This window comes from Geotrypetes seraphini, chromosome 7 (assembly GCF_902459505.1).
Source record: "Geotrypetes seraphini chromosome 7, aGeoSer1.1, whole genome shotgun sequence".
Classification (NCBI taxonomy): domain Eukaryota; kingdom Metazoa; phylum Chordata; class Amphibia; order Gymnophiona; family Dermophiidae; genus Geotrypetes; species Geotrypetes seraphini.
Window position 1 is genome coordinate 154,429,987 of NC_047090.1, and position 25,310 is coordinate 154,455,296.

General features: G+C 45.7%; 1 protein-coding gene across 1 annotated transcript in view; it reads right to left on the reverse strand.

The window, feature by feature from the left end:
* Positions 1 to 3,612: 3,612 nt before the first annotated feature.
* Positions 3,613 to 25,310, reverse strand: part of ADSS1 (adenylosuccinate synthase 1) — a 101,506-nt gene continuing 79,808 nt past the window's right edge. The window contains exons 7-13 of the mRNA XM_033951835.1: positions 20,095 to 20,176; positions 19,824 to 19,950; positions 17,662 to 17,816; positions 14,792 to 14,916; positions 6,402 to 6,499; positions 5,490 to 5,639; positions 3,613 to 3,906 (exon numbers count right to left, since the gene is read on the reverse strand). Coding sequence (XP_033807726.1) covers positions 3,854 to 3,906; positions 5,490 to 5,639; positions 6,402 to 6,499; positions 14,792 to 14,916; positions 17,662 to 17,816; positions 19,824 to 19,950; positions 20,095 to 20,176 — 790 coding nt within the window. The 3' untranslated portion in view covers positions 3,613 to 3,853. The remainder of the gene's footprint in view (positions 3,907 to 5,489; positions 5,640 to 6,401; positions 6,500 to 14,791; positions 14,917 to 17,661; positions 17,817 to 19,823; positions 19,951 to 20,094; positions 20,177 to 25,310) is intronic.

Consider the following 25,310-nt stretch of genomic DNA (forward strand, 5'->3'; position numbering starts at 1 on the left):
TTTCATCTTTATCTAATTACTGTACACCGAGTCGAGCTTTCTCAGAATGATGACTCGGTATATAAAGTTAAACTTTAGTTTAGGAATGTGGTACTTTTTTTTTTTTTTTTAATAACTCACAATGTTCGAACCTCTTTTCTTACTCAGAACCGCAGTTTACTGATCCTGACTATTACTTTCAGGTAGAAGTAAGCCTAACAGGATAAAAACTAAAAGGCTTTTAACCAGTAGGAAGAAATCTAAGCACTCTTCTAGTCTAATTTACTCCCTCCCCTCTTCCTCTTCCATGGGCTTGTATTCACAAGTGAATGCAAGCCCATAGGATAGTGCAGGGGACAGCAAATTAAGCAGCCTGCTCGTGGGACAATGGTTAAATTCCAGCACTAGAGGTGATTACCACCGGACAAGCGCTGGCCTTAGTGTGCCCCGAAATGTTCTTGGTTTCAACGCTGGCGTAATGCAGTCATTTAATAGACCGCTAGAATTCTTTAAAAACAAAAGTTTTCAGGCACATGTTTTGCTGGAAACCGGGAAAATAACGCCAGGTTCAAGGCAGCTTCCATCCTGACACCTCCCCCCCCCAAACAACCTGTCATATCTTTTGAGCATCCGGCCAATTAGCTGCTTAGCTTTTCTCCTATTAAGCTTGCTTATGGTTACCATATTTGTAAGGACAAAAAAAAAAAGAGGACACACTGTCCTGCCCCCCAACATATTGTATAATCATCGTGCCCTGCCTCTCACACGGTCAACAGCTGTGCTGTTCGCTCTCTCTCCTTCTCCCCATCAGAAGAGAAAAAGTGACTTGCACAGGAGGCTGTAGATAACCATGCGGTTCAGGAGCAATTGATTATAAAGTGCTAGGTAGATAAAAGAGGAGGAAGCAGACCAATATGCAGTTCACTCGCTCCTCTTGTAGCAGGTTCAAGGGAAAAATTTCGATTCGATTCATGGTGTATACCTATGATGGTGTGTGGCTAAATTGTGAGCTTTGGTTAAGCATTGCAGCTGAGGTTCGTTTTGAGCTTTCAACTTCACACAGAGGATAGACTTCAGTTAATTATATTGTATTAGTTTTAAGGTTATTGAGTGTTCCTCCCCATATTACTGTATTGGCAAGTGACATAGTAACATAGTAGATGACGGCAGATAAAGGCCCAAATGGTCCATCCAGTCTGCCCAACCTGATTCAATTTTAATTTTTTCTTCTTAGCTATTTCTGGGCAAGAATCCAAAGCTTTACCCGGTACTGTGCTTGGGTTCCAACTGCCGAAATCTCTGTTAAGACTTACTCCAGCCCATCTACACCCTCCCAGCCATTGAAGCCCTCCCCAGCCCATCCTCCACCAAACGGCCATATACAGACACAGACCGTGCAAGTCTGCCCAGTACTGGCCTTAGATCAATATTTAATATTATTTTCTGATTCTAAATCCTCTGTGTTCATCCCACGCTTCTTTGAACTCAGTCACAGTTTTACTCTCCACCACCTCTCTCAGGAGCGCATTCCAGGCATCCACTACCCTCTCCGTAAAGTAGAATTTCCTAACATTGCCCCTGAATCTACCACCCCTCAACCTCAAATTATGTCCTCTGGTTTTACCATTTTCCTTTCTCTGGAAAAGATTTTGTTCTACGTTAATACCCTTCAAGTATGTAACCTTTAAGGACTTAGAGCAGCTGCTAAGGTTTTTCCTTTGTTTTGCACAATTTTGAATGACATATATAAAATTAGAGTGGCAGTTCTACCTATGCCCCTACCATATTCTGTCCATGTGAACAACCTCTTGTCTTTAAGCACTACACCACTTATGTGCACTTTTACAGAAGGGCATCATTTAGTTTATAAGTGCTGGTTTCCTCTACATTTGAGTGCAAGTGGTCCATAACTGTACTGTCTGGTTACAGAACTGCCCTTTAAATGGGACAATTACAGAAGAGAAAGGGACCTTCTATCCCCTCCACTTACAAATATTACCATGAGGAGCTGGATAAAGATGGAATGGGGCGATTCATCATGGCCGTTTCATCACGGGACATTTCAGCAGCCAAAATGAAATGGCCACAATGAGTCCCCGATGCCTCTCGATGGCTCTTCTCCACCCTCTCCCTCCCTTCCCAATCAGAGCCTCTCCCCTCTGTCCTCCCCCCCAGTATCTCTCCTCTTCCCCTCCCACGTTTGCCTCTTCTCCTATCCACATACCCCCATCGGAGCCTCTCCTCTTTTTGCTTGCCCACCCTCATGCCTATCCTCCTCTCTGCCGTCCCACTGGCATACTTTTTTAAAGTAGTTTACTGGCGCATGTTCTACCCCTTGCTTGGCCAGCCTTGGCTCCCTTCTGATGTCACTTCCTAGTTGTGGAACCAAGATGTGACGTCAGAGAGGAGATGAGGCCAGCGCAAGAAGGGGAGAGTTGAAGATGCTGCTTATGCCGGTGAACCTTTGAAGAGGTATGCGGGGGGAGGAGGGGCTGCTCCTACCTTGGGGGGTAGGGGATTGCTGGGACACTCCTTTGAGTGGTGTGGGGGCCCACAAGAGGCCAGGTATATGGAGGGATGTAGGTGGTGCTCCTACTTTGATGGATGGCTTAGCCCCCCCCCCACATACACACACAAAAGAGGTCATGATGATTCATTGTGTCCAATTCAGCAATGAAATGGGCATGCTGAATCAGCTGTGATAAATCGTCCTCGACCCAGAAGAAGATTTTTTTTTTTTTTAAGCATCTTGGAAATGCATGAGAACTATCAGTAAGGACCCTTAAAGGGGGAATTCTCTAAATGATGCCCAAAGTTAGGTGCTGAGAAGATCCATGCTATATCAATATCTGCAAAGGATGCTTTGCATAGAGTGCCCTTTATAAAATGCTAGCTTAGTGCGGATCTCACACCTAACTTTGTGGCACTTACGCTTGCTGAAACCTGGTATAAATGCTGGCATGTAACTAATGCAGCTGGTTGTGTAAATGACCTTATTCTATATAACATCGCTCCTAATATGTGGAAACGTCCCTAACTTGCCAATGATCCTTTTCAGTGGCACGCTATAAAATTTAGGCAGACAATTTGTAGAATAAAGTAAGTGTGCAAAGTCTATATAATAAGTAGGGGGTATCCTGAGCACTTGCCTTCCATTTACCACACAGGACAGACATGTATGTTCTGTGCCTTGGTAGATAGCTCAGGTGTACCTTCGCTATTTGCAGAGGCACGAATGTGGGCTCTAGCACAAAATTAATCTAAGATGCTGCTGTATTGATTTCCTTCCCTCAGTGATCCCCACAATAAAATTTTCCTCCCCATCAAGCACCCTCTGAGAAGGAGCCCTTGCCCCTAAGATCAGCCCCTGCTCCCATGAACTCCCTCAAGATCATTCTGATAGTCTAATGGGCTGAGGCAGATCCCCCTCTGCTCTTGACCCCTAGCTGCTCTGGGTTTAAAATGCCTCATGACTCTTAGTGGTCATAACATGCCATATAAGGATAATTGCAGCTTACTAAATATCTGCCTAAATTATTTCCATTTTATAAAATATGCTGAAAAATAAGGTCTCTGTTGAGAAGAAAGATTATTATAACACATAATCAAATTCAGGTAAAGTAAAAATCCAAATTCCTTTCTTTTCAAAAATGTTCCTACTTTATGTTTCTGTGCATTCCATCTCATACAAACAGATGTCATTTACTGAGAAATGTTCTGTGAACAGGACAAAAACTCAAAAAAACCAACACAGAATATATGGTTTTAGTTGTTTTTGCATAAGAAGAATCTTGTGTGTAAGAGACTATCCATCAGAGCTTGGAAATTCCAGTGAAGGCAGAATTAGGCATCTCAGGTCAGATACTTTCTTTGCTTAGAATAGCTGGATCATTGATTCTCTTGATTTTCCAACACCAACCCATTTAACTGAAAGTAAAGTAGAATATGAACAATATGAGCAATTATTTCAAGACAGGATACACTTTGAGGCTAAAGCACTAACTCATGGGATTTCCCATAGGTTAGAAGCCCCTTTTGCAAGCAACTTTGCTACTAGTAGAAATAAGCAGGGTCACCAGTTTTACAAAGCTGTGGTTCTACAACGGGCTGCTGAGGTAAATGCTCCGATGCTCATAGGAATTCTATGAGCATCAAAGCATTTACCTCACCAGCCTGCAGTAGAAACCTCTACCATGGCTTTGTAAAAGCCAGCTTAATCAGCCCTTGCTGTACAAGGGGCTGAAGAAAAGAGGGCTTCTTCTTTTAACTACTCCCATTGTCTTCCGAGGTGGATCCTTCCATCCCTGGAGTTCCTTTTTATTTGAACTTCTGCTATTGAGTATAGTAAAACACTTTTGTGCAAACCTGAGGTCCTAGGCTACAAAAAATAAGTACACTTTATGAAGTGAAACCACAAAGATATCTTCCTCTTCTGGTTTTCACTGAATTCTAAATTAATGAGGTGCATTACATGACAATGCTTTGAAGCATCTCATCAAGTGACAATTTTGGTAAATGAACTATACACAAAGGCTTACTATGTGCAAGGTTGGGGGCATTTTGTGAAATAGTTTTCAAATTGAACTTGAAAGCAAAAAATCACGCAAAGCCATAATTTCTGTGCTTTCAGTCTGTTATGCAGATCTTAATGCTGCACCTATAAAAAAAAATTTTGCAGTTTAGCACATGAGTCTCATAATAGCCACTGGAACTCTATGAATGCTGGCCTGTGCTGAAACATATTTTTTAATTGGAAGGGTGAACACTAGGGATAAGCTGTCATTTGAAACAAATGTCATCTGTCAATCACCAATGTCATCTGCACACATAGGTCTAGATTCAGTAAACGGTGCTGAAAAATGGTGCAAAAAATACACATGGAGAGCTATTCTATAAATGGCATTCCAAGTTGTGTACTGTTTATAGAATTGCACTTAAGAGCCGATTTCCTTGCCAAATTTTGTATAAAGATTTACACTAACTGAAACCTGGCATGTAAGTTAGGCATGGATCCCGGTATTCAGTAAAGTTGCATGCTTCTTTAGTGAATGCCCCTCCCTTGTCATGCCCCTCCCATGGCCATGCTCCCTACAAGATATGGCATATGGATCTTTATAGATTAGTACTTGGCAAGATATACGCACAAATCCAAATTGTTGCCAATAACTGATTGTTAGCACCCAATTGTTAGCTCATTTAGTTCTGTGTGCATCTCAGGATAGTGTGCAATTTTGCACATGTAAATTTGTGTGCCATTTATACAATCCAGGGGATAGTACATACTCTTTCCTGATAAAATGTGCACTAAACAAAACAACCATGCTTCATCCACATGCACACCCTTCTTGCAGTTGCATGATATAGCACACTGAAGTTGCCCCTATAGAATGTGCTACTTTTCTCTGCATTTATAAGCACAAAGTGGAGTATAACCATGGGTTCCTCGTTACAGAATTGCCCTTATCATGTTTTTTGTCAGATTTGGCACAAAGACTTTAAGATGTGTTCACCTGGTACTCCAATGTGGTTTTCCACACATCGGATATAATTCTGTGCTTTCGGTGGGAGGTCTTCCCATTTCCTGGCACCAGTTGTGTCAGTCTTCCAACCCGGCATAACCTCATATTCCACTTCCACTTTCTGTAAAATTTCTTGATTGGCTATAAAAACAGTTATTTCTAAACTGAAAACAATATAACCCAAATTAAGAACATACAGTACATTTTCCAACATTTCATTTTCTGTTAAGACCAGGGCAGGATTAACCAATAGGCCAAGTAGGCACGTGCCTAGGGCCCGAAATGGTCAGGGGGGCCCGATGAAGGAGGGCATCAACATTGTTTTTTCCAAACGGCGATGGACCCCTCCAACATCGATCGGCAATGCAGGCCACACCCCGATCGGCAACGCGGATCCTCCCCCATCGACGGAAAGTAAGACAAGCAAGCAACGCGGATAAGAAAGGCAACAGGAACTAATTGTGCAAGCAGTGCTGCTTGCCCAAAGCTTCTCTCTGATGCAGCTTCCTGTTTCCGCCTGGGCGCATGGTGGGGTGGGGCGGGACAGGGGGGCCCAGTGTACTTGTGTGCCTAGGGGCCCTTGACAAATTAATCCTGCCCTGGTTAAGACCTGAAAACAAACAAACTCCAGCCATGCTATCATGGCAAATAATGTTAAATTCTACTACAATTTAATTAACAAGGCTGGAGCTAGTGCAGAGGGACTGAGTCTTTGCCCTGTGTGCCAAATTTAAGAGGAAACCTCTGGCGCTCCTGAAAAGGAAGGGGTGGGGAGAGAAAATGGAATAATCACATTTAGAGGGTGCATTTCCTGCTGCATGCCTCAGGCACCAAGTTACCTCATTCTGGTGTTATTACACCAAACAGCAGCCTGATTATCTTTTTTTTTTTTTTTTAACTTACCTGGAAAATGTGGAATTCGTTTTCCATTCAGCTTGTAGGCAACCCCAATCTTAACTTCATCAAGGACATCCAGAATATCTAGTTTTGTTAATGCTAGGCTGACAAGGAAAACATAAGTGATAGCCCATGAGCAAGATGAATCCCTTTTGTTCTCCTCTTCCTTCATTCCCAAATGTCCCATTTCCCTTTCACCTGATTCACATGCCCTTGAAATCAACACAACAGTAACAAATAATTAGGGTTGTATAACCATGGCAGTCAGTAGTTAAGTAAAATGATGGCTGCTGCAGTTAAAATGAAACCAGATATTCAGCACCAGTACCTGGATATTGGCTAGCGCTGCATATACAGTTTCAGCACCAAACCAGAACTGTTAACTATTTAGTGGCCATATTTAGACCGTGAAACAGATAGTAAACTGGATTTCCTTTGCTGTCCTAACTTATCCAGTTAGAGGTTGCGGCCGATCAAATTTTTATTTTAGTTACAGTGTTGAAACTGCTCCATAATCCTTTTTCTGCTCAGCCTCGGTTTTGGCCAAAAGGTTATTTTAATTTTTGGCTATGTTTTTGGTTTTGGCCAAAAATGACCATGTATTTTCAGTTGAAGCTGAAATTTTATGCTTTGTCCCATCTGTCTCTCTCCCTTCCCCACAAACAAGAGTCCATTCTTCCATCCCCTACTCCACCCCAAGTGCTTCCTCCTTCTACGTGTAGGCCCCTCTCGGTCTGTCTTACAATCCCTGGTGATCTAGGGGTGTAGTTGGAGTAGAAGAGGTCCCCGGTACTCCTGCCCATTCTAGCTCTGCTCACAAAATGGGCATGACTGGGCACTGCTCCTGTCCTAACTATACTAGACCACAAGGGATGTGAGGTAGTCATGGGGGAACCACTTTTTTGTTTTTTTGTACTGTGATTGCAAGTAATGCAGTTGTGATCTTGCACAATAGTTTATATGTTAAATAGAGTGCACCAAATAAATGCTTTTGAAAGAAAATTTTAACAAGAGTTTAACTGTAAATTTGGGATGATAAAATCCCTAGAAATTAGCCTCTCTCTGGAGTTATAACATCAGCTGTCATTTTGAGTGTGGCACAAAGTCAGCAACTATATAATTGGACAGAAGTGAGCATGTGACGGAATATTTTATAAAGTTGTACTGGCTGAAAGTAAGGGACAAGATATGTTACAAGCTACCGGTAAATGTTTTCATGTGCTTACAGAAGTTGGCCCCCTTACAGAAGTTGGTCCAGAGCATCTTGCCATGTGAGCCAGCTCGACTGCTTTGCTCAATTGAGAATTGTGATCTGTTTGTTCCATCTGTGTGGGACTTAAGGCCTCTTCTAGGGGCAAGTCACTCAGTCCTCCATAGCCCCAGGTACATTAGCTAGATTGTGAGCCCACCGGGACAGAGAGGGAAAATACTTGAGTACCTGATTGTAAAACCGCTTAGATAACCTTGATAGGCGGTATATAAAATCCTAATAAACTTGAAACTTGAAACTTAAACTTTCACTGTATCGGCCCCAGGGAGTGGAACAACTTTCCAGGATATATTCGCCAACAGCAAAATTTACAGAACTTTAAGAAAATGCTGAAAAAATACCTGTTCTATAAGATGAAAAATAGGGTCTGGGTTTGGCTGAGGGAGAAGGAGGGGTAACTGCTGAGTGCTGGTCACATAGGTTTTTGATGGTCTGGCCTGGTCTATTTGGCATAATGATGTTCATCATTGAGGCGTCCTGTATGCTATAAGCAATTTTATATTATCCCAGGACAAGCAGGCATGATATTCTCACATGTGGGGTGACGTCATCTGCGGAGCCCCGATGCGGAAGCATTTTCAAGCAAACTTGATTGAAGATTTAAGTTTGCTCTGCTACTCCACGCATGCGTGCCTTCCTGCTCCACTAGAGGGCGCATCTCCCCCTCGTGGTCTCCAGTTCAAAATTTTCCGCTGAGCCTAGAAGTCGTGTTTTTCAGGCTCTGCCCCAACTGCCCTCTAGCACCGCGATTTTTTCTTGTTTTTTCTCGATTAAGTCGCTGTGCGCAAATTTTTTCCTTTTCAACTTGATTCCTGCTCGTTTTTGACCGACCCGGAGGCTTCCGGGTCCCCGTGGCCGCGTGGCTACTCGAGCCGCGGCCACTTTCGATTCTATGTCCCGGCCTTTGACCGGATTTAAAAAGTGCACCCGGTGCGAGCGGTTTTCATCACAGACCCGCATCGCTGGTGCATCCTCTGCCTGGGGGCCGCTCACCCAACCGACTCCTGCCCCCAGTGCGCTACCTTCCAGAACCGGGCCCTCCGTCGAAGGAAAGCCCGCATGGCGGATCTTTTTGCCCCAGACCAACCCTCTACCTCGGCCTCGAGCTCGGCCTCGGCCTTGACCTCGGCCCCGAATACCTCGGCATCGCCTCGAGACTCGACTCCGAAGTCCTCGGGACAGCAGAAAGCCTCGGCTCCGGGTAAGTCCCCTCTTCCCTCTTCAGGTTCTTTACCAGCAAAGAAACCAACCTCGGGGACACCGGCGACGCATGGCGGAAGCCCCATGCTTACAGCCCCGGCGAAGCCCTCCAAGCCTTCGGGCCGTGCCTCCACCACACGGGAATACTCTGATACGAGGTCGCCCCCGGTGGAGTGCACCAAGGCAGTGGACATGCCTTCGATGCTGTCCGTGCCTGTCTTCCAGGACCTACTCCGAGCAATGATCTCGTCGGAGCTGTCCGCTGCAATGGCCCATCTACAACCGGCCTCAACCTCGACCCCGCATGTGCCAGACCAGCCTGAGCCTCGCGTCGAGCCACCTCGTGGAAAAGTGCGCAAGCTTCGCCGCATCTCATCCTCCTCTGACTCCTCTCCGAGGCACCCGAGGCGCTCTCCCTCCACAGACCGCCACAGGGCAAAACGTCTTGCTAAACCGACAGAAACCTCGAACCGCCGTACCTCCAAGAAGGCCCGGAGTTCCCCCACTCTACGAGGCCGTTCCCCTACACCTCGTACGGGACCGCTCAGGGTGGCGGAGCTATCACTCTCCAACCCACGCATCCTCCGAACTCCCCCTCGGACCGGGGCTCCGATCTGAGGTGTCAGGCTTTCACCGAGGGAGTCCGGGTTGAGGTCACCAATTTGACATCGATCGGTATCCCGAACCCCGGCATCGTCTCCGAGGGGCTCCTCGAGACGTTGGAGATCCCCGACCCCGGAATACTTTCACAGTGCTTCCCCGATCTCGGAACATGGATCGGAGCGGGAACCTCGATACTCGAAGGAAGCCTCCCCGTCCTTCTCCACCCGACGGATGTCTCGTTCACTGACCCCACACGGGGCCTCTGGAACATCCCGCCCATCCTTCACTCGCTTTGTCCAGGACATGGGCCACGCTTTGGACTTACACCTCCAGTCCGACTCCAGATACTCAAAGGAGTACCTAGCGGAGCTGGACATGCCATCACTGCCCAGAGAGTCCCTTCGCTTACCGCCTAATCCGGTACTCCAACAGGCTTTCTTCAGGAACCTGGAAACCCCCTACATGGTCACAGCCGTCCCCTCCAAAATGTAAGCCAAGTACCGTACGGTACCCTACCCGGGGTTTGAACAACCGCAGCTCTCCCACCAGTCGCTGCTGGTAGAATCGTCCCTGAAAAAGGCTCACCCCTCCCGGGTCTCAGCCACGGTCCCCCCAGGTCGGGAAGGCCGAACCCTGGACAAGTTCGGCAGGAGACTATATCAAAATGCGATGATGGCCTCTAGGGTGCAAAGCTACACTTTCACCTTCACATCCTACCTCAAACACCTCATCGGACTACTGAGCCTTTGAGACTGACTTACCAGCCTCTTGCCAAGGGGCGTTTAGCCTGCTTGTAGAGTCCCTCTCCAACCTACGCCTCCATCTATTCCACGCGGCCTACGATGGCTTCGAACTCTCCTCCAGAGAGGCAGCCTTTGCTATCGCCATGCGCCGACTAGCTTGGTTGCGCCTGGTCGACATGGACCCCAACTTACAGGACTGGTTGGCTAACCTCCCCTGCGTGGGAAAAGAGCTGTTTGACGACACTATCGAGGCGGCTACAAAACGCCTCTCTGAACACGAACGCTCATTTGCCTCCCTTGTCCAGCAAAAGCCAAAACCGCCCGCGTCCAGGCCATTCAGGGCCCCTCCGCGCCGCTACCCGCAAAAATCCACTCCTGCCTTCTCCCGGCCTCCGCCCAGGTGTCCGCAAGCCCACCACCGGGCCCCACCCAAATCCCAACCGCCTGCAACTACCAAACCATCCCCGTCCTTTTGACAGGATACGCGGAAGGGGGCTGACCCCCTCCGCCAGAGTTCCAAGCTCCTTGCCTATCGGGGGCCGCCTCAGAGCTTTTTACCCTCACTGGGAACAACTCACGTCGGACGCATGGGTCCTTGGCGTGATCTCATCAGGATACTCTCTCAACTTTCGAGCCATTCCCCCAGACAGCTCCCCAGGGAAGTGCCCTCCCAACCGAACGCTACTACCCCTACTCCTCTCAGAAGCTCGAGATCTGCTTCGCCTGCGAGCAGTGGAGGAGGTTCCCCCCGACCAACGGGGGAAGGGCTTCTACTCCCGTTACTTCCTGGTACCGAAGAAAACGGGAGACCTATGCCCAATAATAGACTTGAGACGACTCAACAAATTTCTGGTACGGGAAAAATTTCGGATGCTTTCCCTACCGATCCTCTACCCCCTGATCGAAAAAGGCGATTGGCTCTGCTCCCTCGATCTGAAGGAGGCGTACACACATGTTCCAGTGCACCCCGCTCACCACAAGTTCTTGCGGTTCCAAGTAAGGGACCTGCACCTACAATACCGAGTCCTCCCCTTCGGCCTAGCATCGTCACCCCGGGTCTTCACCAAGTGCCTCGTGGTGGTCGCAGCTGCCTTACGCTCCCAGGGCCTTCAGGTATTCCCCTTCCTGGACGACTGGCTGATCAAAGCCCCGTCCAGGGAAGGGGTTATCTCAGCAACCCAACAGACTATTATCTACCTACAGAGTCTGGGGTTCGAGGTAAACTTCCCAAAATCCCAACTGAGCCCCTCACAGTCCCTGCAGTTCATCGGGGCCACGCTGGACATGGTTCGCCTCCGTTCCTTCCTCCCCCCTCCACGTCTAGAGGCGTTAGTAAATCTGAGTCGAAGGATCTCACTGCAACCCTCGGTATCAGCTCGACAGATGATGACTCTACTAGGCCACATGGCCTCCACCGTCCACGTCACACCATTCGCCCGTCTCCACCTGAGAATCCCTCAATGGAACCTAGCCTCTCAATGGTGCCAAGATCGGGACTCGATCGATCGCCCCGTGACAGTGACTCCTTCCTTGCAACGATCGCTCCGCTGGTGGGCCGACTCTTCAAATCTTTCCAAAAGTTTGCTCTTCCTCGCCCCCCCACACAACAAGGTGCTCACCACGGACTCATCGGAGTACGCTTGGGGAGCCCACCTGGATGGCCTACGCACTCAAGGGATGTGGTCAGCAGAGGACCGTCGCTGCCACATCAAAGTGCTAGAGCTTCGGGCCATCTATCTCGCAGCTGTAGCTTTTCAACATCTGCTCCACGACCGGGTGGTTCTCATCCGAACCGACAACCAGGTAGCAATGTACTACGTAAACAAACAAGGGGGAACAGGGTCTTGGCCCCTCTGCCGGGAAGCCCTGCGCCTCTGGAAATGGGCAATCTCCAACAACACCTTCCTTCGAGCGGTGTACATACAAGGAGAACAAAACTGTCTGGCGGACAGACTCAGCCGCCTCCTCCAGCCACACGAGTGGTCACTGCACTCTCAGACCTTACGACAGGTGTTCGAACAGTGGGGGACACCTCAAATAGACCTGTTCGCATCCCCCCACAATCACAAACTGCCTCTCTTCTGCTCCCGGATATACTCCCCGGACCGGCTCGAGGCCGACGCCTTCCTCCTCGACTGGGAGGGAAGGTTCCTGTACGCGTTTCCACCGTTTCCTCTGATCCTGCGGATGCTTGTCCACCTGAAAACAGGACAAGCCACCCTGATCCTGATTGCTCCTCGCTGGCCACGCCAGCCTTGGTTTTCCCTTCTACTTCAACTCAGTGTCAGAGATCCACTGCCTCTGCCTCTGCCTCGGTTTCCCTCTCTACTATCACAGGGTCAGGGTTCACTGTTACATCCCAATCTTCAATCTCTTCATCTGAATGCTTGGTTTCTTTCCCCCTGACTTCTCTCCCCGTGTCTCAATCAGTCAAGGAGATATTGGAGGCCTCTAGAAAGACTTCGACGAGGACCTGCTACTCCCAAAAGTGGACCAGATTCTCAACCTGGTGCTCCTCCCACAGCCAGGACCCGGTGTCGGTCCCCGTCCGTCTGGTCCTTGACTATTTACTTCAATTATCTCACTCCGGCCTAAAGACCAACTCCATTCGAGTACACCTCAGTGCGATTGCGGCCTTTCACCAGCCCCTGGAAGGGAAAGCCCTCTCGCTCCATCCCTTAGTCTCTCGCTTCATGAAGGGTCTCCTGAATGTCCACCCTCCTCTCAAACCCCCTCCGGTGGTTTGGGACCTCAACGTGGTTCTGGCTCAACTAATGAAACCTCCATGTGAGCCCCTAGACAAATGCCATCCAAAATTCCTCACTTGGAAGGTAACTTTCCTGCTTGCGCTCACTTCCGCTCGGCGGGTTAGTGAGTTACAGGCTCTGGTAGCGGACCCACCCTTCACGGTATTCCATCACGACAAGGTGGTACTCCACACTCATCCAAAGTTCTTGCCTAAAGTAGTGTCTGATTTTCACCTCAATCAGTCCATTGTCTTGCCTGTGTTTTTTCCCAAGCCCCACTCTCATCCCGGAGAGGTGGCGCTCCACACTCTTGACTGTAAGAGAGCATTGGCCTTCTACCTCCAACGCACTCAGCCACACCGGAAAGTCCCACAATTGTTTTTGTCCTTCGACCCAAACCGGTTAGGTCATCCAGTTTCCAAGCGCACCTTGTCTAACTGGTTGGCCGATTGCATCTCCTTCTGCTACGCTCAGGCTGGTCTCGCACTGCATGGTCGAGTAACGGGACACAAGGTCCGAGCGATGGCAGCCTCCGTAGCGTTCCTCAGGTCCACACCTATCGAGGAAATCTGCAAGGCTGCCACGTGGTCTTCGGTTCATACTTTCACCTCCCACTACTGTCTGGACTCACTGTCCAGGAGCGATGGCCGTTTCGGCCAATCGGTTTTGCGAAATCTATTTGCTTAAATTGCCAACTTCCCTCCATCCCTTTTCAGTTAGCTTGGAGGTCACCCACATGTGAGAATATGATGCCTGCTTGTCCTGGGATAAAGCACAGTTACTTACCGTAACAGGTGTTATCCAGGGACAGCAGGCATATATTCTCACAACCCGCCCACCTCCCCGAGGTTGGCTTCTTTGCTAGTTAAGTGAACTGGAGACCATGAGGGGATGCGCCCCCTAGTGGAGCAGGAAGGCACGCATGCGTGGAGCAGCAGAGCAAACTTAAATCTTCAATCAAGTTTGCTTGAAAATGCTTCCGCATCGGGGCTCCGTAGATGACGTCACCCCACATGTGAGAATATATGCCTGCTGTCCCTGGATAACACCTGTTACGGTAAGTAACTGTGCTTTTTGGTGTATTTTAGGTTTTGGCCAGTTTTTGACCTTAAATAATGTTCATCATTGATGCGACGTGTATGTCATATGCAATTTTAATTTTTTTTATATGTAAGTGTTTAATTTTTTTTATAGTGTGTTTTTGATGTGATTTGTATGATAAATGGTATGTCTTATTTTGTATGTGAATGTGTAACTCGCCCTGGATGAGGGCGGGGGATAAATACACAAACAAACTGTAAGCTCTCTTGAGCAGAGATTGTCTCTTACATGTTTAATGTATAGTGCTGCATACATCTAGCAGTGCTATAGAAATAAGTAACAGTAATAAGACTTGAATATAAAATGAGACCCCCACAATCTAGGTTTATATTTGAGTATATATTGTACAAACTCTGAATAAAGCCAGGACAACAAAAAGGCTGTCCTAACCTCATCTGGGTAGTTATCCGTGTACAGGTTTGGAAATCACTAGTACCTGGATAAGTGCCAGAGGCCACTTTATACCTGGATATTCAGTGCCAGATATATCCCGGCACTGACCTCTGTAGGCTATTGGGGGAGTTTATGCAATGGGACTTTTATTTTTTATTTATTTAAATATTCCTGCACTATCTGGCTGTTCTAATTAACATGAATTAAAGTGATATTGCATTTTAATAAATCTAATTGTGCATGTCTTAAAATCTAACATTTTCCTGTTCTAGGCACATTATAAAATTTTAATAATTACAAAAAAGAAAATACTTCAAGCGAGATATCTATGATGCTTACGCAGTGAATCCGTTGATCATATGTGCATATCTTAATATGATGAGGTCTAGCCAGCCACAGCGTCTTTTCCTGCCTGTTGTTACTCCCCATTCACTGCCACGAGATTGCAAGAGTTCACCAATTTCCTGCAACAGGATGACTAGTCATTTGAGTAGAAATTAGTCTCAATGGTGCACTTTTCTAACACAGATTCAGATTACTACAGTAGTTATTTACACATATGCATTTCTAGTTCTCAGAATGTAACACACTGCAGCAACATCATTATAACTTTTAAAATGAGGAGCAAACGTGGTGCAACAGCAGCCTGGACAGCACTGGAAAAAGGTGTTTCCTGATATAAGTCAGAATATAGCAAGCCAGTAAGTGGGGACAATGAGGGAGGCTGAATAAGGGGATGGGGCTGCAGGGAGAGGAAGGAGAGGGAGGGGATTTGGGCTGTGGGGAGACAAAGTGGGTGGCAAGGTTAGAAGACTGAGCAAGGGAATCAGAGGTGATGTGAGTGAAAAAAGAGATTGTTTTCAGAAGTGGATTGCCTGTACCCTTCAACCCAGTATATTTAAATGATTAGGTTAGAGAAAGTTAGTCTGATATTAGAGTCAAATGGTAGGAGCTTTTAAAGAAGCAGGATGCCGATATTTATTATATTCAGGAAACACACTTAAATGCCCCGGAAAAAAAAAAATGGAAGGGGGGTGGGTTAAACAATGTTTGCCCCTGCTGTAGGTAAGAAGGCTGGAGTGGCTATTTTAGTTAATAATAAATGCTTAGCTAATTTTACTTTGAACTTAGCTGATCCCTTAGGTAGATGGATCCATGTGGACATGAGCTTGGGGAAAAACACGTTGGCACTCTTTAATATTTATGCCCCTAACTCACATCAGACTGAATTTTTCAAGACTCTTCAACAGTTGATACTACCACTAGCTGCTTCTAATGTAGTTGTGGCAGGGGACTTTAACGCTGTTATGGATCCATTACTGGACAAAAAACCAAGCGGAATAATAAAATCATTAGGGTTAGATAATTTGGTACAATCCTGTGCACTTCAGGATATATGGCGGATTCTCCATTTTAATGATCGGGAATTTTCCTTTTGTTCCCAGGTTCACAAATCATTTTCGCGTATAGATTATGTTTTTTTATCAGATAAGTTAGTACAGCAGGTAACAAAAACCATCCTAGATCCAATAATTTTGTCAGATCATGGCGGAGTTTGGATAGAATTTAAGTTTGGTGATCAAGATTCCAGTAGACCTGTCTGGAGATTTAATAATACATTGCTTGCAGATTCAAACTTTCTAGAAGAATTTCAATTAAAGATGAATGAATATTTTCAAATTAATACCTCAGAGGAAATCTCATTAGAGACCTTGTTGGATGCTTTCAAAGCATCTATGAGACAAAACATGTTTTTTTCTATTACATAGATCTTTTTGGACCCCTGTTAGGTTACATAAGTTAGACAGTTCTAAATCTGATAGATGTTGGCACTGTCATTTAGACATAGGGACACTGGATCATCTGTTGTTCTACTGTCCTTTGATACTCAGCTTCTAGAAGTCAATATGGGGACAGATTAACCTCATACTGGAATCAACAATCCCTTTGACGTATGAGCCAATTATATGTGGAACACTACTGCATATCAAGCCTCCCATGGATACAAAAGCAGGCTCTTCTTGATTATGATAGGGATAGGTATGCAGATGACAACCCGCAATTAGAAGAATTGCGATCGCCTCAACTTTCCATTTTGGTGGGCCAGTTTATGTCTAGGGTACAAATACAAAAAGATGAATGTGGATATGTTGGGGCATAGCAAATTATTTAATTGGGTTTGGGACCCGTTGACATCCTTTGTTAGTTTAACATAGTTGTCTTGGTTTAAATTTTTTTTTGTTTATTTTTATACATGTCCAGGATGGGGAGGCTGGGTGGGGGTGATATCTTTTTGAATTATTTCTTGATTAAATTGATGGAGAGAAGGGATATTTATCTTCTGCATTGTTATTAATGGAATTTAAGTGCTTATTTTGTTATTAATGTCTGTATAATTTATGGCACTTTGTATTAGCTTTGAAAATTAATAAAGATTAAAAAAAAAGAAGTCAAATGGTAGGCTGTTTGTTGAACAGTGAAAGTACGTTATCAGATGAGCTGTTGATCCTAATCAGTACACAAAATGATGATCTAAAATAGAGGAGGGCAATTATGGCCCACAGAATTTCTTTATCTAGCATGTAGAGCAGAAGGAAAAGAGCACATTCTGTAGAAGATGGTGACATCAACAGCCCCACATGGTCTGGAAGGAAAGACAAGCTTGCAGGGCCAGAAGAAAAGAAAGATGACATCATTGAGAAAAGGGCAACAACACAAGGGCTGGAAGAGGAAAAGGCAACTGTCACTGAACTGTACTGTCATAGCTGTTGTTGAATAGGTAGGAGAGATAGAGGTTGATAGGGTCAGACCTGGAGATAGAAAGAGATAGCTTTGCTGGAGTTGGGTCTGAGGAAGGGAGGATATATGTATGTGAGAGAGAGAGTTTGGGAGGGAGGAAAGAAAGTTCATTTTCTACCCCCCTCTATTCATCTCTCTCTAGATGAATCTCTGAAGAGGAGGAACCCATGGCCCTTCAGATATTCTTTGGATGCTTCAAAAGCCCTAATATTAAGCAGACTTCTTCAGTATATCTGGGGAGGTGACATGTGTAGTGAGTTTTGCAGTCTCAACTGCTTTGAAAAGTTGGCTCCAAGATTTTCCTGGGGAAGCAAATGTGACCCTGCCAAAAGTTTTGCCCACTTCTGATCTAAAGCATAAGTTTAATCTTTCACAAAATTTGGCACTCAGTTATTACACAGGACACTCACATTGAATTGCTCTGTTGGGAAAGCTCCAATTCCCACTCTGGTTGTATATGCCTTTACCACACCATAGACTTCTCCAATGTTTTGGGGAGGAATGCCAAGTCCAGTACAAACCCCTCCTACAGTACAGTTTGATGAAGTCACAAAAGGATAAGTGCCTACAAAGACATATTTACAAATGAAATTTCATTACGCAGAAAAATTCCTAGATCATGGAAATGGTTAAATATATTTAGACATTTGGCTTACAATGTTTTCCTCATCTTGAAAAGAAATTAAGGATATTTGATTCAGCTCTATGGAGATTTACTCCTCTGTATAATTATGTGTAAGTCTCTGAAATCATAAAATAGATGCACTGACATTTTTATCAATAGGTATTATAATTTAGTTTCATGTTAGCAAAAGAGACTGAGTCAACCTAAAATGAAAAAAAATGTTTCCTTTTATTTTAAAATCCAGCAACTTTTTTTTTAAGGATACATCACAAATGAACACATAGGGCTCCTTTTATCAAGGCCGCTACGGGGGTTAGCACGTCGGACATTTCATCACGTGCTGACGCCCACGGCAAGCCATAAAACTAATGCGTCAATGGAGGCGTTAGCAACTAGCGCGGCAGGCGGTTTAACACATGGTATTCCACGCGTTAAACCCCTACCGCGCCTTGATAAAAGGACCCCATAAACACGTGGAGGGGCATAATTGAAAGGGACGTCTAAGTCCATTTTCGTCTAACTTGCAAATTATCCAAAGTAAAAAACAGCCTAATACACATTTTTGAAAAATTAATCCAAAATTTTTTTCTTTCGAAAATCGTCTAATTATACGTCCTGCCGATCTGATCGTCCAAGTCGTTAAATCGTGCGTCTTTATACCACATTTTCGTCCAACTTTTCGTCCAAGTCAAAAATGCCTAGAACAAGCCCTGTTGGACGTGAGAGGGGTCTGCAAAGTGATGGACTGAACACCCAGACATGCCACCTTACAGAGCACTGCTGTGAACTTCACAAAAAGGGTGCCATATCTTCACTTCACTACAGCTCCCTTATAGGTCATGATGAGCCCCCCAAACCACCTCCATAATCCTCTAGACTCACTTATCTATCACCCTAATAGCCTTTATGGCTGCAGGAGCCACTTATATGCCAGTACAAAAGGGTTTGGGGGTGTATAGGGGAGTGCACATGTTTAATATCAATGCAGTGATTTTAGAGGCTTATGGGCATGGGTCCTCCTCTCCATGGGTCCCTAACCCACCCTCAAGATGACTTAACCCGCCTCTGTGCTGGACGACTAGGTCTTCCTATGCCAGGCTGCCAGGTGATGATGGTCTGGAGGCTGAATTTTTTTAAGGTGTGATTAATATTTTTATGGGGGTGGGGGGGGGTCGGTGAACACTGGGGTAGTGTGGGGGAGGGGTCTCGTGTTTGCAGTGCTTATCTGGTGACTTTAGGTGGATTTTTGTGACTTAGACCATGTTTTACATGGTCTTAAGTCACAACGACTAAGTCTAAGACAGCCCATGTCCCGCCCAACTCCCGCCCTCGACACTCCTCCCGAAACGCCCCGTTTAACTTTGGTCGTTCAGCGGCACTATGAAGGCCTAAGTCGTTTAGAAATACGTCCAAAACCTGTTTTTACTATCGGCACTTGGATGTATTTGGGAAATGTTCGTCCAAGTGCCAACTTAGGCCAGTTTTTGGATTTTTTTCTCTTTCGATTATGAGCCCCTATGTCAATATTCAGACTATGATCAGCATTTCATTTATACATTAACAAAGACCTCTGGATGTGGTCCTGAAAGCAAGCCAGAGTAGCCACCTGCACCTTCAGGGTGCTCAAGCTAAGTATAAAAATGAGCGCACATGTTTAGAGAATTAGGATATTGGATATCTGCTTATAAAACTCTACCACATATAAATGTTAGTACATTACTCAAAATTAATATAAGCCAGTTGATATGTGCCAACCTGCATAAACCTATACATTTTGTATAAAACTAATTCTAACTAGAACAGTATGCACAAACTAGCTATGTATAAATGCATTTATGAAAAGGAAAGGAAAGAATTAATTTCTTATTTCTTTGGATAAATCGAAGGATTTAAGCCTCAACCACAGAATTCCCCTTAACAATACTTTGTGCTTTGTAGGGAACATACCAAAATCAATGTCTAGCAGTGCAGCATTGGCTCCTTCCACCAGGATTTTCTTTGGAGTACTGTGAAGGGCTTCGTACATGAAATAAACGCCATCTCGGACCATAGGCCTTATTTTTTCAGCTAACACCTGAAATTTTCAACACAAACCCAGAGTTCTGTTAAACAGTTTTAGTAATACTATAGTGTGACGAGCTAGTCTCTTGACTAGACATGTGAATCAAACAATCAAAAAATAAACAAGTCTACCTTTCGAAGTGCATTTTTTTTTTACCTTTAATTTTCTGAGTTGCCCTTCTATGTCTATTTCCAAAGTAGGGAACATAGACTGGTGTTGATGTGCCAGGATCTTAAATCTATGAGACATTAAATAACCCACAAATTGTAGCCAGAAAGTCATGTACCAAGAATCATCCAACATTTTGGCATTGTGCTGATCTACAAAAATATTTACTCATTTCCACTCTTAGCACTAGGAAAGAACACATCACAATGATTTGATTCTCTATAAATATTTTCTAATGCAGTACTTCTCAACCCTCTCCTGGAGGCACGTCTAGCCAATAAGGTTTTCCATATTATCACAAATATGTCCAAGATAAATTTGCACATATTGGAGACACATTGGAGCAAATTCTATAAATAGCATCCCTATTTTAGGCAGCAGTAGGCGTCCTACCACTAACCAGCTAATTGAAACGCACATTTTCTTTAAAAAACCCGAAAACACCTGAGGCAGCCGCCTACACTGTAAGTGTCTGTCACGGGTGCAGGGAGACACATCGGGACACTTAAGCTCATCCAAGGCTAGGCGTGGGCATGATTTCACCTGGAAATGGCCTTGGACGAGCTTAAGCCATCCTAGGCATCTCCCTAGGGTCACGATGGGTGCCTGAAATGTAGACCAGCAAAATTCTGGCCTACATTTCAAATAGATGTGGTAGCAGAGCTGGTCACAGCAAGGAAATCTCCCCGCCTTGATCAGTTGAGCAGCCAGGACAGAACCCTCTCCCCCCCTTCCCCCGCAAAGTTGACTAGCAGAAAGATATCCACTCCCTCCTGCCAGAACCCCCACCCACACAATAGGCCAGGCAGGAGGGATGCCCACTCCCTCCTGCCCTGGAACACCCCAACCCCAAAGTAAGCCAGGTAGGAGGGGTCTCACTGCCCCCCCCCCCCAAGGCAAACCGGGCAGGAGGGATGCCCACTACCTCCTGCTGCCACCCCCCCTAACTTAAACCCCAAACCCTCTCCTGACACCCCCTAAGGCTCAGGCCCCCCAACCCTACACCTCTAACTTTACCCCCAAATCCCCCCTACATTTCAGTTGAATGTCTAGAGGATGCTCACACCCTTTGGCCAGCCAGCCTGTCACTCCAAAATGGCAGGCCTTCCCGGTGCATTCTGGGATGTACCAGGGATAGGCCTTAGGCATCTGAGCCAATCAGGGCCTTAGGCTCCTCCCCGGTGCATCCCAGAATGTAGGGAAGGCCAGCCATTTTGGAGTGGTGGGCCAGCTGGCCAAAGGGCAAGAGCATCCCTCTGGCTGGACATTCCACTGAAAGATATGGTGGGGGGTTGGGGGTAGAGTTAGGGGTGTGGGACCTGAACCTTGGGGGGGGTCAGGGGAAGCGGTAGGAGGGAGTGGATCACCCCTCCTACCCAGCTTACTTTGTGAGGGGGGAGGGGGGTTCCTTGCCGCAGCCGCTCAGCTGATTACAGCAGGGGATTACCTAGCCACGAACAGCTGATGGCAAAAGATCATGCACAATTCTCTAACTGGTGCTTGTGTCATGGGTACCAGTTAGGTGGAGTTGGGTGTCTGTTCCTTAGGGCGCATATGATTCTGTATAGGATGCCTGTATGCGATTCTCAGCCACTTTTTAGATGGCTGCAGAAACCAGCATCCTATACAGAATCCGGCCCCTTGTATGCAAATCTATTTCATGCATATTCATTGTGGTAATCCTGAAAAACTGTCTGACTTGGTGTACTTTCAGGAAAGGACTGAGAAGCACTCTTCTAACAGATATTTTAAATAATAGTTCTCCATATCTTCCTGCTGCTTTAAGTGAACTTATGTGGTTATATCCCATGCCTTCCTTGAATTGTTGGTCCTGAGATAACCGATGCTGGATTACATTGAGAAACCTGTGTGATAACATATGAAGTTAGGTTCCCTCACAATTGCAGGGGCCATGGGGGTAAGCCTTTGTCATAACTGCTATTTTTCCACTAATTCACACTAAGCTGCAGCGGCTGGCCATATCCCTCACTGCTGTCAGTGGAACTGGAGGAGTACGGTAGATTAGGGGGTTTTGTAGTTATATGCCCAGAGACTTGGAGACCAATAGAGAGCTCTGTCCCAATGTATCTCACCTCCCATCTCCTACTCTCCAGCCAAATCTAGCATCTCTGTCCCTCCCTGCAGCCCCCCAAGGTCTACCACTTCTGCTCCCCTGGTTATTTAAGATGTCTATTCATTAATTTTTTTGATATTGAAGAAAATGTGATTTATATTTACAAACACAGATATATCTATCTATATAGAAAGATATAGATGTATTTGTGTGTGTGTACATACAAAATCATTTTCTTCTTCAGTATCAAAAAAATTAATGAATAGACATCTTAAATAACTTCAGGGGAAAAGAGGTGCTAGACCTTGGGGGGCTGCAGGGAGTGACAGATGCTAGATTCGGCTGGAGAGTGGGAAGGGTGAGAAGTGCTGGACTTAGAAGGGGGAGCAGTAGTGGGCTTGAGAGGAAGCGGAGTGCACAGTGCACCAGACTGTAGGTATGTATATGCATCATTCTCTTTTGCTTTGAAAATTTGTGTTGGGTGGGGAGGGGAGCAATTTTCTGATGGGCAATTTATACGAAGAAAATGCTTTGAAAATTGGACTCTAAAAAGCACAATTTGCAAAACTATATAAACAATTGTACCAGTTCTCACAAAGAAGGCATAAGTATACTTTCGTTTAGGAAATTTCTATGGGGAAAAATATCTTCATAGTGTAACAGGAAGAAAATAATAAATTTAAAGCAAAGAAATTGGTGAGGAATGCTGAGGGCTACTCGAGGGATGGGCTCATATACAGAGATGAGGGACAGAGAAAGAGTCTGCAGTAGGAAGCTGCACATAGTAGCAGCTCTATCATTAAGAACCCCAGAATCATTATTGTGAGCTGGAGAGAGAGAGGCAACACAAGTTGTTAGTGAGGAAATGGTTTGAAGCTGTTGGTTGAGGGTTTCTATGTCAGCTCTGGAGCTTGTGTATCAGACCTTTATTCATAAAAAATACTCGTATTCAGATACAGCAATCTTATACTAATCTTCTTCAAAGTAGTCCCCTTGGGCTGCCACACTCTTCTTCCAACAGTTCTGCAACTGTCAGAAGCAGAGCTGGAACGCCTCTTTTGAGATTGCTCGCAACTGGTCCATCGCATTCTGCATGATGTCTTCTCTTGACTGAAATCTGGTCCCTTTCAGGGGAATTTTCAACTTGGGGAAAAGCCAGATGTCACACGGAGCCATGTCGGGATTTAGGGAGCCCGAGGAATCACAGGTGTGTTGTGTTTGGCCAGGAAACTCCGTATCAAATGTGAAGAATGGGCAGGTGCGTTATCATGATGGAGCTGCCAATTGCCCGCTGCCCACAGGTCCGGACGTTTGCATCTCACAGCATTATGAAGGTGATGCCGAACCTCTTGGTAGTACCCCTTGGTGATTCAATGATCCTGCATTACCAGGGTCCTCACTTGGTCAATAATGATTTCATTTCTGGATACTGAGGGCCTACCAGAACGTTCTTAACTCTCCACTGATGTGCCGCAATCTCTGAAGCAGTTGTACTACTCCTTTATCTGTGTGGTGCCCATTGCTTCGTCCCCAAAGGCCTGTTGAATCTTGCGGATCGTTTCCACTTGGGAATCGCCAAGCTTTACACAAAATTTAATGCATTAGCATTGTTCAACTTTTTCTGTCATTTTGTCAAAAATGAAAATTGAATGGTGCTCACTTCCTCACTCATCGGCGGTCTGCTGGCAACCGACAGCTTCAGTAGGCGGGAAAAAATTCAAGCATGTGCATTAGGGTCGCCTACATTCGTGCACCAAACCAAGTCTACCTAGCTTTATTTATTTATGCAAGAAAAATTAAGGTCTGATACTATTTGAACAGCCCTCAAAATATTTCCTACAAATGTTGAATCTCTTGAGAAATGCTGCAAATTAAACCTACTTGGGTCTGCTTCGGCAGAGGGCAGCGGCGGGCTGCTGGATTCGCAATCACAAGAGGGATTGCTGACCCGGTATGGGAAGGGAGGCATCTCGCGGCAGATCCCTTACTGTGGGGAAAGGCCATTCACCCCTCCACATGGTGGTGAATGGCTTGACCCATACCCGCGGCAACCAGTTGATATTTTTCCCCTGTTCTGGTGGGTTACCCGCAGGTAACAGTCATCGTGTCATTCTCTATCAAATATACTTGGATATTCAGATAAAGCTGAGGTGGCTCAGATATTGTATGAACATGTGTGTTAAAACTCTGTAAGCTGATTCCATATCAGATGCATTTTTTGGGTTTTCCTGGGAGGGTCAGCGTAGGGATAAAAGAAGTATCTGTTCTTTTGCATATGTAGTTAGAAATACATGGTCTTAACCTAAGAAGACACTGACTTTAGTCTGCATTCATCCAGGGAGGTTAGGGTTTTGTTTCCTTTCATTTGTTTACAGATAGGATAGTAGTAAATATCTTGATCTTCAGAGGAGCTGCTGGTTCCAGACAGGAGACAGGATAACAACTTCGCTTGAGCACCCAGTGCAAGAAAGCAGTGTTATCAGTAAAAACAGGTTGTTGGGGTTTGTTTTTTAAAATTTTTTGTGTTTACACTAGTGCTGCCCGATTCGCGATTGGAATCGATTCTACGATTCACTTTGGGTGAATTGATTCGAATTGGTTTGTTTTTTAAGAAAATCGGACTTACCAATTCATCAGCCCCCTTATTAGAGACCTGTTCGGGCTTTCCCTCTGCCACCGGAGTCCTTGCTTCTGGTGTAACATCTGGTTTTGCAAAAAAGGAAGTTACATCGAAGCAAGGACTCCGGTGGCAGAGGGAAATCCCGAACGGGTCTCTGGTGCAGATCAGCGGCAGCAAGGCTCTCTCCTTCCCAGCCGCAAGTATTTCTCCTCTTCTCCCTGGCCAGGCAAAAGTGGCAGTAGCGAATGCAATTCACTACCCTGCCGCTACTCTGGGCATCTTCTCTCCATTCGGCCGCCCAAGCGGAAACAGGAAGTTGTCACTGAGGGCGGGCCTCAGTGTAGAGAAGATGCAAGGAGTGGTGGAAGGAATGGATCGCTACCGCCACTGGCAGACCTCTTTCCAGATGCATTCCTCCTGCCGGACTCTTTTTGGGAAAGGTGCGGGGGTGTGGTGGTGGTAGGGGCTTAGGAGTGCCAGGGGGGTCTACAGGTTTGGGGAGGTCTACTG